The following is a 13,297-nucleotide window of genomic DNA, read 5'->3' on the forward strand; positions in this document are numbered from 1 at the left end:
GAAGCTGTGTGTGTGCGAGTGTTCTCCATTGCAATTTGCTGATTTATTTGTTTGATATTAAAAATTAAAACACTTATGAACTTTTGGACCATCTTGCATAAATTTTGCCTTTTTTTTTTTTTTTTTTTTTTTTTAATAAAAAAATTTCTTTTGAAAAATAGAGTATTTCTTCAAATATTCATGAGTGAATATTTGATTTTTTTATGAAGAATGAAAATTGTAGTAACATTTATAATATAAAAACTTTTTAAATACGGAATTTCTGCATAAAAATTCTTTCTAAGTCAGTTTAATAATCTGAATTTTTTTTTGAAATAAAAGCAAAAGAAATACATGATTTTTTTCTTCTTTCTTAATGAAGTTTCTTTGTATTAATCTTTCCGGGAAAATTTAATTCTATGACACCAAGAGAATGTTTATTTATAAAATTTTGCTCGTTTTCACAACTTATTCCAACAACCAGCCAGTTGTTGGCATTCATGTCTATGAAAGAGAAAGAGCGATGTCAAAAGACAATCACTTCCTAGGGAGGTTCCAGCTGTCCAGAAATACCCCCTGCTCAGAGGGGTTGTTCCCCAGATTGAAGTAACCTTCGATCTAGATGCAAATGGCATCTTACAAATCTCTGTGATGGAGGAGAGCTCTAGAAAATCATAGAGCATCTGCATCACCAATGATAAGGGCCATCTGTCGAAAGAGGAGATTGAGAGGATGCTGGAAGAGGCAAAGCAGTATGAAAAAGAACGTGCAGAGCAGAGAGAGAGAGTAGCTTCATGCAATGTCCTTGAAAGCTACATGTATAGCGTAAAGCAAGCAGCTGACTCTGCATCGGAAGACAAGCTATCTTCCTCAGATAAACTCAAAGCTAAGCAGACTTGTAATTCTGTACTTCAGTGGTTAGGCAAGCATTCAAAATATGTGAAAGATTACCTAACCTTTCAGGGAAGCCGGGGATGATTCAATTCATGGGAAGACCTCTAGAAGTCGACTGAAGTCGCGAGCTCCTCGTACCTCTTCTTTCAGAGGGTCCCACCGGAATCAAGCACCTGTGAGGTGGTCCACCTTCTGTGGCAATACTCATTAAACCTAGCATTAGACCTTGAAGTCTGATCCTCCCTCTTGTCTTATAATGTGACCGGGAAATGTATACTAGGCACCTCAATGTAGCTACGAGACCACTTGGGATTTCAAAAGTTTCATTCAAAATTTTTCTGTGCTTCCATGCCACTCAGTGGCGTGCAGCACAGGGGAGAAAGGTGAGCCTCCCTTTCCAAGTTTCACCAGTGTTTCTTGCCAGACAAATCTGACCATCGGTAATGATCTTTCCGCAGGAACCTTGTTACAACTTTTACTTCCACTAAATGATCTAGTTTGGTCATCCTTCCGGAACTCCTACATGACCCGAAAGCTGCTTCGAGAGCCAATCCAAAGACCTCACTAATTCATTCCATTGGTAGTAGCAACGGGCAGTGTGTACAAAGGGCAAGGATGTAATTAACATGAGCTTATGACTTGTGCTTACTGGGAATTCCTCATCAAAGGGAACACTTACAGGCCTTTATCCACAGCATGAAGGAGGTTCAACAGGTTCAGTCCTATAGTACATTAAAAGCACACGCTGCTTCCTTCAATGTAGCGTGCGTGCAGCCTCGGTCATCTAAGGACATCACAGACCTGTTATTGCACTGTCTCATGAAGCTTAATTTTTCCAGGAAAATTTTAATTCCATGACACTAAGAGAATATTTTTATAAAATTTTCCTCATTTTGTAAGTAATATATATATATATACAGTCAAAAGTCTTTAATCCGGACTCGTTGGGACTTCGGCGACTCCGGATTATAGATAATCAATTTAAATCTGGTAAGATGGCATGCAGAAATTATAAAATTAAAAATATGAAACCGTAATTTATGAAATAAAGAGCAATTATGATCTAAAGGGTATCAAAATTTACAAAAAAAAAAAAGCTTAATATTTATTTGTTTACTTTATTAAACATTTCTTTCAACGCGCGCATGCACAAAGCATACATTACACACAGTCGAAATTAGAAAATTGCAACCAAAAAACTATTTGATGTGCATTCATGATATTTATAATGACGAGGAATTTGATTTAAATTATATCAAAGACGGAGTACATCGAGATGAAATACTACATTTAATAAGGGATTATAAGCCGAATAAAATAAAAACCTTTTGTTTGATGGACATCGAAACATGCTTTGGCTTTGTAGTTCCTTTGGCAGCTCCAGAATCGGAAATTCTTTTTGACATAACCGAAAATTCAAGCTTACTTTTATAAAATTGCTCTAACGGTCTGCGAAAAATAAGCCAGATCCAATTCGAAGATTAAGGAACAACGCAATCTGAAACATTAACTGAAATAGATAATTAGATAATTTTAGCTGAGCTATATACCGTCCGTTATACATTAAACGTGCATACGTAAATGCATTATGCATTTATGCATGCGCAGAAAGTTTCTAGCTTTGAGGTCCGGATTATAGATCATTCTGGATTATGGATGCCCGTATTAACGACTTTTGACTGTACTCATTTTAGGGGTTTTATTTTCTTACAACTCAAAATTTTAATGAACTGATTATCTTTTGCCATCTAACTACCAACCTATTAATATGCGTTTCAAATCAAATAGTTTTTAGCTATGAGGCCAAAAAATTTTTTAAGATTTCACATGGTTTTCAGTTAACATAGCTTGTTACGGGAATTAATTAACTGATAAAATCAGTCAGTGTATTTGTGTTAATGTGTACCATAATTTATTGATATTGATTCCTGAACCACTGAATATTGTTGGAATTATAGTTATATGCACTTTGTTAAACAGGCCTTTTTCTGCAGTGTTATATCAAACTGAAAGCATACACTTAATAAATTTATTATACTTAATAATAAAAATCTGTAAATTATTTCTTTTGATGCTTTTGGCAAATTTTAACCATCATGATGATTTTAATAAGTATTATTGCTTAGTAAGTATCATTTAAGAAGTTTTTAACTCTGTATTCCCTGTAGAATTTCTTTACCAGTTTTTCCATATTGTTGTGTTGGTGTATTTAATTATGGCAAAGCACACTAGGGCTATCTGCCTAAGGGGAGGGATGCCTTCGTGGAGGACTTTCTAAGGGAAACTGGCTCGTATACACGTTACACATGGGGAAAACCACGAAAACACCCATGCATCCAGCCCGTTCGCGGGATTCGAACCTCGGACCGAACTACCAGTGTTCAGCGACATTACCGCTCGGCCGCTGGTGAGCTTTTTCCATATGGATTGACATAGAATCATGTATAATAACATAGAAACAGTTTTTTCTAAGCTAAATTCTTTAAGTCATTTGTTATGTCATAACTAATATTTTATTAGTTATTATTTCATTCTAACTTGAGAATTCCCATTTAGCTAAATTGCTTTTCAGTTTTTTAGATCTTAGTTCATATTTTATGTAATTAGTTCGTTTAAGCTGAAAATTCTGAAAATGCCTAAGGTTATTGTTCTTGATTTCCAAAAGCACTTTTAATTAAAATGGAATATTAGGATGGTTTTAACTATCAAGAATGATTGGAACACTTTATAGGAATTCTAGATGTAGCAAAGAAAACTTTTAAAGTATATATCCTCTGAAGATGTCTGCTTAAAGTGTTTAGATTTGTTACATCAATTATTATATTTTTCAATTCTGTTCAACTTTTAGGCAGTTCACTTTTTTTTTTTTTTTTTTTTTTTTTTCAGCCCAAAATGTTTTCACACACATTTATTTCTCAAATGAAATTTGTTTTTATTTTCAAGTAAGATAAAAAATATGAAAGCAAACTTCTAAATTTAATTCACTATAACCTCTTTTATTTTCTATTTCATTTGGAAACTTCATCTATTGATCCTAAAAATAGCACTTAAGTCTAAAATGCGTCATTCAAATTAATCATGCGATCTTATGTAACCCTTAATGCAGGTGCCTCTTGACCAATCACCAAATTGCAAACCAAAATTTTTCTCTTTGTGTCCCCATCTTACATAACTTTGCACTTCAGCTTTGCTCTTTACTGTGATAAGATGCAATTCCACTGGCTTCCTTTCTATCTCAACAATATCAAAAATGTAAATCTTCCGTGGAAAGGCACGACTGGTGTACCAAGTGATTGTGGCTACAAATATCAATTGCAAATAAAAATGGAATTAAAACTGCCGCGACTGCCAAGTTCTTTAGATACGATGCAGTCAAAATTCTTCTTCAATATGGGTCTAAGCACTTTTCTTTGTGCTTTTAATATTTCTTATATATATATATATATATATAATATATACACACACACATACTGGTATCAAAATTAAGGGATAATGACAGAAATAAAATGTAACTAATGCTTAAAGAAAAATTATTACTAGAAATTCATACTAAAGCATTAGTTTACATAAATTGCAATGTTTGGTGGTTGATTATTCACAAAATATTGAAATTAAAATCAAATGTATGGAAATTGGAGAATGATGGAAAAATTAAGTCACCTCCTCGTAGAAAAAAATTTCTTTAATACGGTGTATGGTCACCTCAGACAGATATGCATACCACCTTGAACCATCTTGATTTCATAGACCTTACCAAACTGTTGATCAAGTGTTGTGGAATTGCACGACATTCTTCTAAAAGTGTACCTTTTTAGCTCCTGGAGGGTCCAGGGAGGAATATGGTAGATTGAAATTCGGCCTCCTAAGGCATCCCATGAGCTAGATGAGTAAAGTGACTAGTCCACTCCAGTAATATCTTCTGTTTGTAAGTATTCTGATACCACATATGCTTGATGAGGCCAAGCATGACATCCATTAGCAAAAACTTTGGGCCTACAGCATCCCTAAACAATCTGACTAGGGGTTCCAATACCTCGTCCACATATCTCCGGCTGGGTACAGAACCTCTTTGAAAGGTATACAGCTCAGTATAGCCATTTGTAATGACTCCTCCCCCAATTCATTAAACCATGGTCACGGAAAGGGGATATTTCATTGACAACAGAAGACAAGTTGCATGGTCTTTCCTCTCTCCAGATCTAAACACATCTAGAATCATTGTTCAGACTATATCTGGATTCACCAGTAAACAATACGTGGGCCCAGTCGTCTTGGATCCATTGACCATGACAATGGCACCAGTTTAAGCAAACCCCTCTGGAAATTGGAGTGAGTGGAACACAAACCATTTTTTTTTTTTTTTTTTTTCTTTCATACAGTCCAACATCGTTAAACCTTCGTGCAGCAGTAGAACGGCTAATTTGTGTTCCTATGGCTGCCTGAAAGTTTAAAACCAGATCTCTTGTAGTCGCTTTGTGGTTTCTTCAAGCCCACAATGACAGAAAATTAACTTCTGTTGCAGTTGTTGCTCTTTTTCACCCTTGACCAGGCTGTCTATTAACTAATCCAGTGCTTAAAAAGCAGCTCCAAACTCTTGATATGACACTTTGAGGGATATTCTAATCTGGAGACCTCCATTTATGTTTGACCTTCCTCAATTCTACCAATTTTCATCACTTTGAACCTTCATTTTACATGATGCCTTTGAGCCATAACTACTGAATAGTAATCACTGTCAGAAATCGCATTCGCTTTAAGTAACACTACAGATTGGAATTCCGACATGCGTCCATTACACACCACAATATCAGTCACCAAATTTGCATGCATATTTCCAGCTATAACGTATGCACGGAAGTGCAATTTTGTCTTCAGTTTTGTGTTAATTAACATAAATAATTACAGCATTGGGCATTGGTTACAACATTAACTTAGTGAGCATATTTTTTCTCATTATCCTTAATTTTGATGGCCAATATATATATTAATGTGTTACTTAATTTGCTTTTCCAGCATAAAGATGTATTCACATGTTATGGAAATGATGTAAAAAATGAAAAAATTAAAGATACTGGGCCTGATCTATATATGCAGGGATGTCCTATTTCTAGACCAAATACTTCCACATCTAAAAAAGTAAGTCTGATTTTAAAATATTTTAAAATTATTTCTGTTCAGATGGTGTATAATAAAGTTCTGATTTATGATTTGCAGGGAGTGAAAAGTCGCAGAATTTCTCATGAAGATGCTTCTGTAATTAACAGTGAGTTCAAAACAATTTAACACTTTTACTTAATTAATGGTGTTTTATTAAAATTTTAATGTTCAGTAACCAACATAATTCTTATTATCAGAGCATATGAACTGTATTTTTTAAATTCACTAAATAAATTTCTAAAGTTTTAAATAATTTAATGCTCTTAATATATGCACACACACACTGTTTTTTATACATGATTATAATTTTCTTTTTTATAATTCCATATATAGCTGTGTTTTACAGGTTTAATTCCAAATAACAGCATGTTGTTATTGAAAATAATGTGAGAATGTTTTTTCTGCAGTTGCTGTTCCTAAGATTATGAGTCAAATCAAACAATCAGACAGCAAAAAATAACTTTAAATTTCCTATTTTAAAGTAACAAACTAGTAGATAGGTAAGAAAATGAACGTAATTTTTATAAATTAAGTTTCTAGTAGCTTTTAAACTTTACTGTTATAAGAACTATTATATTGTGTCTTCAAATCTGAATTAATCCTAAATTATTGTTACATTTGTTTGAGGTTTCTGTGTCTTCTTATATATATATAAGAAGGATGTCAAGAATAAAGCAGGCCAAAGGAGAAAGAAGATTCAGTTCACTAATAAATAAACAAGAAGTAATTTATATTATGTACAAAATTTTATTTGCAATTCAAAACAGAAAGTTAAAGAAAATTTAAGAAATCAAGCATCTAATGATATGATATTCTATTACAGTTATATGTAATGTTCTTCTGTTTCACTTATTTCTTAACCAAACCATAAGTAAACTGTTTTCAAATAGTAAATGATAGAGAAACAAAGTTGCTACTTGTGTGGAATATCTTGCCTTGAAAGTGAATGTGGAAGCAGTGAAATGAGAGAATCAGAGGAGCAAAATTTTGGCTGTGAACCATGAAATAGCATGCAAACATTCTTTTATGGAAGATTTCCTTGACTATAACCATACATGTCTCAGGCTATATTGAATACATTAGCATTGTTTTCTGATGAGTGTTGCTTTAATACAAGAGTATAGTCGTGATTACGTGTACATTAGACACTACTGTGGTACATCCTTTTCCATTTAACTTGTTAGATTGTCATACTGGATGAACAGTAGGTATGGAGTCACATTGCATGTGATCCTTCCTGCCATAAACTACAGTTATTTTCAACAACCATTCTTTGCAGGAAAGCTGAAGAGGCTGAGGTCATACCCTTATTTCAACACACTCTTGGCACTATATTGCAACAAGCTGATACCTGACTACACTCTGTCTGGAAAATCCAAAATCTTCTTCACAATATAGCATAGGGGTTATCAGCTTTCATAGCTTAAAGGAAGAATGCATCAGCCTGACTCTACCTGCTTTCTGTTGCACTCTTAAAAATAATCTAAATCTAAATAAATGTATATGTATTTTTTAAGTTTAGGGAAGGAAGGGTGGAATGATTTCATAGCAATGGTGAAAGGGGTACATGGGACAAAAAAAGTTGAGAACCACTGGTATAGCAGATACTGCTTCTTTTGTGGCCTACTCTTTCACGAGATATATTGCCTATTGAACATATGACAAGTTTATGCTGTACTTTCCTTAGTCAGTACCAGTGAATATGGAGTTGGATCAAAGACTTTGGGAGGCCTTGGTTGTACCTCAGGAACACATGAGTTGGCTCTTTGATTTGAAGCCCTGATATACAAAAGCTTTTTTTCCCCCGCTGGTAGCAGCTTCACAAAATGTTGACTTTATACCAATAGAATAGTTGCATTACCATTAGTAATACATATCTTAAATTTATTTCCAATCTGTTGGTGTTGCAGTTCTCACAAACATAATTGTATTTTATGCTGGTTTTAATTAGTGTGCATTTACATGTTTAATTAGTTTATTTGTATAATTGTAATTTGTATGTGCTACTTAGATGGGATAGTGGTTAGTGCTTCTGACTGCCGTACCAAAGGGCCTAGATTCTAATCCCGGAGATACTAAGGGGAAGGATGCCTTCCTGAAGGACTTTCTAATGGAAACTGGCTCGTATACACTTTACATATAGGGGAAATCATGAAAACACCCATGCAGCGAGCACGTTTGTGGGATTCAAACCTGACTGAATCCTGAGAAGGCATGGTGTTTATAAATGTATAGCATGTTTATAAATGTATAGCATTTATGTGGCAAATAGGACTTGAAATATATGGTGAGCTGAAATCCTCTTAAGAGGTTGGTTGGTAAGAGACCTCAGAACGCTTCCCACCGTAGATGTTATCCATTGGAATTCTGTCTGGGATGGAAGTTTAGCAGTTAGCAAGCCCTGATAGATGCACAGGTGCTGCTTTTCCTTAAACCCGTGCTTGTAATTTGTACGTGTTTGAGATATTGTATTGAGTGTATAGATGTTGAGATATCACATCAAGTGGATTATTGGACAAATGCATTGAAAAATATGTCAGACATTAAGAGAGAGGACTTATTGCCAGCTCAGTGACTTTCTGTCATTATCAGAAGCATGCCTTGGAGTTCATAAGATAATTCTGAGGGATTTTAGCAGCATATTTGAATTATCCTCTTCTTTTAGCTTACACTTATAATAAAACTATAAAAGGTTGGGAAGAACTGTTAAAAAAATGGTTGTTTTGGTGCAAATAACTTGCACAATTTGGAATCTGATAGTAAGTTTTTGTCATCCTGAATTTTAGTAAATTAACTGTGTTCTGGCACAAAAAGATAATGCAAGACCACATGTGTCTGCATTCACTGGCTGGATTCTGTATGGACTCAAATGGGATCTTTTGCCACACCATATAGTCCAGACATCGCTTCTTCGGACTTCTACCTTTTTCACACCTGCAGCTATATCTTGCTGGTGCTATCTTCCATTTGGCACAGGATGTCCAAAATGAGGTTGATCTGTTTTTGGACTCGTGGCCACCAAGTTTCTGGGCCGAAGGCTTTGAAAATTACCTAAGAGTTGGCGGAAAATCATAGATTTGGGTGGTGATTTGGGCCACACTAAAGGTACTCCTTTCATGTATTTTTTTCTAACTTTATTAAAAAATGTTTTTTGGCGGAAAACTTTCATTACAACCAGATAGATCTGCAATAATAAGTTTTCTATTCCCAATCTGTTATGGGAGATTGAGTACAAATTGACCATTATGCAGCAAAATGTAATATTACAATTGAGCTATTAAACTATTTTATGAATTTAAAATGATAGGCTTTTATATTCTTCTTTATCTCAAATCAAATTATGCACAATTATAGCATAATTCTAGTAATAAATGTATTATTTAATAATATCTATGAAAGCTTTTAATTCATAAATTGCAATCTGCTTTTTTCAAATTTTTGCTGTTATAATCATTTTATATTTATAGAGGAATCCATTCAAGAGAATCCTGCCTTGAATTTCCAGAGCAATTTGAGTTTTTCTCCCCATATGGTAAGAAAATTAGATGAAGAAGATAAACCTTTAACATTATTTCCTATTGTTACCTCATTGGTGCCAAGTAAAGACAAAAACTGCAGCAGTGTCAGAAAAGGTAATCATTTTATTGGTCTGTGTCATAATTTCGATTACTAGGGAAGCAATTTTTGTCATACTTATTAATTATAGATCTTTGCGATAACTTCAATTAAGTCTTTATTGATAAAATATACTTGTAAAAAATATGATACTAGGATCAGAAACTTCATTAGACTAGTTATTAAGAAGAAAAAGTTTTCTGCTAGCCTTTTTACTAAGCTTAATAATACATGATACAGATATATTTGAAAGCTGAAGTTTCTGTGTTATATGTAGGGTTCTCATATACCTGGTCAATCCTGGGGAAAGTCAGGAAAATGAAAAAGGGTCAATGAAAATTTGCATCTTTTTTCTAAAATCCAAGGAAGTTAAAAAGAAGATATCAGTCTTCTCAGATAATAAAAAGTTAACATCTTTAATAACTTTAAAAAATGTATTTAAGAAAGGGCAAATAAAGAATTTCTGCAAGTTTTTGTTTTTCTTCCACAACATATTTTACTCAGCTTAAATATTAGAAAATCAACTGCACTATTACTCCTTTCTGTAGAAATGGAATTGCCCTGAAATATTAATAATACAACTTAGAAGTCAGAATACTGTTAAAGTATTTAATATGAAATTATTAAGCAAAATATTTGTTATGAATGAAGTATTATTGTTTAAATTTATTTGCAGTTGAACAGTTTTTCTCAGAATTTTATATTTTTTAAAAGCCTTACTTATTTTTTGAATGGTTTAGATGCATGTTCCGTATTTCTTTTATTTTCTTTACAGCAATGAGTAAGATAAGTTTTTATATTGTTTTATCTATTTCATTGTATTTTATTATAAAGCAGTAAAATATTTATTTACTCATATTTAATTTGATAACTAGCTCATGGTGCTTGCTCAGAACATTATTTCATTTAATCACGGAAAGACAGGAAAACTAAAAACTGAATTCTAGTGAGACTGCTAGAAATTACCTGTAAAAAAATAATGAATAAATAAATAAATTCAGTATCACTTACATTTTTTTGTATAGGTGTACAAACATATTCAAGGTGTTTCAACAAGATTGTGACAAAAAATTTTTGTGAATGATTGATCAAAGACCTATTGTGTGAAGACCATTTTAAAAAATCCAGTTATAATATGCAGAAGCTGCTGTGGAGGAAAATATCAAAGTTCTAAGATTAAACCATCATCACTTGCTAAAAAAGGTCAAAAGTATCTTCTTGGAGACCATATAAAAGTTTATTGTGTTATATAAAAAAATAGTTTGAATTTTAGCATTTCAACAAAAAGGAAATCAATCTTATTTGAGAAAGGAAAATAAGTTTAGAGATTTAATTACATATTTAAAAATATGGCCTATGCGAGTTAAGTTTCTTACGAGGCGTATTCGGAAACAAAGTACCATTTTGGAAAAAAAAAAAAAGTAAAACAATTTTTTCAAATCCAATTTTATTTTGACATGAAAATACATGTCTTAAACTATTTTTCAACATAGTTTCTGCCAGTGATCAAACACTTGTCATAGCGGGTGACCATTTTTTTGTATACCATCGTCATAGAAACTTCCCACCAGTTTCGATAATTACGACTCCACAGCACTTTTCGTGTCATCATCAGATCCAAAGCGATTGCCACCAAGCTCGCGCTTCATGTGCAGGAAAAAGTGATAGTCGGACGGCGCCAAGTCTGGACTGTACGGCGGGTGATCGAACTGCTCCCAATGAAACTGTCGAATTAACGATTGAGTGACACCAGCAGTATGGGGCCAAGCATTGTCATGGAGCAACACAATTCCTTTACTGAGCATTCCTCTTCGTTTGTTTTGAATCTCACACCTTAGTTTTGTTTAAGTCTCACAATATTATGCCGCATTAATGGTTTCACCTCTGGGAAGAAATTCAGTAAGCATCCTATCCCAGAAGACAGTGCACATGATTTTTTGTGATGACATTGTCACTTTGAACTTTTGTTTTTTCGGAGAATGAGTGTGTCTCCACTCCATCGATTGTTGTTTCGATTCTGGTGTGAAATGACACACCCAAGTTTCATCACCTGTTATAATTTGGTTTAAAAAGATTTCTCCCTCATCACTGTACCGCGTGAGAAATGTCAGGGCACTACCAAGTCGCTTTGTTTTGTGAACATCAGTGAGCGTTTTTGGAACCCATCGGGAACACAGTTTGCGATAATTCAAGCGGTCAGACACAATTTCAAACAAAACAGTACGTGAAATTTGTGGAAATGCCTCTGAAAGAGTTGTCATTGTGAAGCGTCTGTTCTCGTGAATTGCTTCATCAACTTTCCTTACCAAATCATCGGTGACAACAGGAGGCCGACCACTCCGAGCCTCGCCGTGGACATTTGTTCGACCTGCATTAAACATTCTTACCCACTTTCTCACAATTCCATCACTTATCACGTATTCACCGTAAACTTCTGTCACTTGACGATAAATTTCGGCCGGTTTAACATTTCTCGCGTTCAAAAATTTAATCACGGCATGAATCTCACAGTCAGCGGGAGAACTAATTGTCTTAAACATTTTGAATGTGCACAGCAAACTGAAAACACAACATAGAGCAACCAAAATAGCGACAATTGAAAGTCAGTGAACAAGAAAGACTAATGCGCATGCGTGGGACGCCTACCACAGTGCTGTGACGGCGCTAGAATGAAACGGTACTTAGTTTCCAAATATGTTACGTAAAAGATCTTAAAATGTTACATATCACATATTTATAAGTAAATATTTTTCTGTTATGCCATTTAATACAGTTAATTGGATTTATTACGATACTTAATTTGTCAGTAACTAAATGCTTATTTAAATACTTTTAAGTCAAGGTAAGGCTCTTTTAGTTTATTTTAACAAAAGATAAATACAGTTTGATTAATGAGTATTAGCCTGAAGGAAAATGAAGAAATCACTTAAATAACTACAATCATAGCTTTTATAATAAAACAGTAATATCAAGTCATTATTTTCTTTTATGTAGGAGTTTCTTGTGCAGTAGTTTATAACACTTGAATATGCAAAGTAATAAATTTTACTTATGAATTCAATTACTTGTATGTAAATAAAACTGCATTCATGAAAGAATCATAACTGTATTAAAAAACTGAAGTTTTCAAACTGTTGCTTTTAAGTACTTTATGCATTTAAAAGGAAAATTAGATTTGCTCATATATTTATTTGGTATATTATCATTTTAGGTATTCTAAATGCTTTTGTTGGTGGAAGGAAGAGGTGACAGCCAACATTATTTGTAAATGTACATAGAAAACGCCAAACTATTTTTTGTATTTATTTCATTGTGAATTACTATGTAAATTTAAATAAATTTTTAATATATTCATTAAATGTCTCATGATTTCATATATGTTCCATAATATAAAAAATTTCATGAAAATATGGAACAACTGTTTTACTTAAACTGGGATAGAGCAGTTTTGGATAACCCTTTTTTTTATCTCTCCATTAAAAAAGAAAAGAAAAGGCAGGTGTTTCCACACTATATATTTAATAATAACTTTTTGAAATATGTGTAAAATTAAAAAAAAATATTCAGAATTTTCATTTTAATCTTTAATCTTATGTGGAGATTTTAGTGAGATTTCCATATTTTAAATGTGTAATTTTTTTTTACCTAAATA

The 13,297-nt window shown here is 33.3% G+C and overlaps 1 protein-coding gene across 14 annotated transcripts in view; it reads left to right on the forward strand.

The window, feature by feature from the left end:
- Nucleotides 1–13,004, forward strand: part of LOC118200022 (uncharacterized) — a 97,846-nt gene extending 84,842 nt beyond the window's left edge. For all 14 annotated transcript variants that reach the window (XM_035371937.2, XM_085810726.1, XM_085810725.1 and 11 more), the window contains 4 exons: nucleotides 5,887–6,009; nucleotides 6,088–6,136; nucleotides 9,498–9,662; nucleotides 12,857–13,004. In XM_035371937.2, the coding sequence (XP_035227828.1) occupies nucleotides 5,887–6,009; nucleotides 6,088–6,136; nucleotides 9,498–9,662; nucleotides 12,857–12,894 (375 nt within the window). In that variant the 3' untranslated portion in view covers nucleotides 12,895–13,004. The remainder of the gene's footprint in view (nucleotides 1–5,886; nucleotides 6,010–6,087; nucleotides 6,137–9,497; nucleotides 9,663–12,856) is intronic.
- The last annotated feature ends 293 nt before the right edge of the window (nucleotides 13,005–13,297 follow it).

Source organism: Stegodyphus dumicola, chromosome 2 (genome assembly GCF_044657685.1).
Source record: "Stegodyphus dumicola isolate Sdum_Otavi_A_Nest chromosome 2, ASM4465768v1".
NCBI lineage: Eukaryota > Metazoa > Arthropoda > Arachnida > Araneae > Eresidae > Stegodyphus > Stegodyphus dumicola.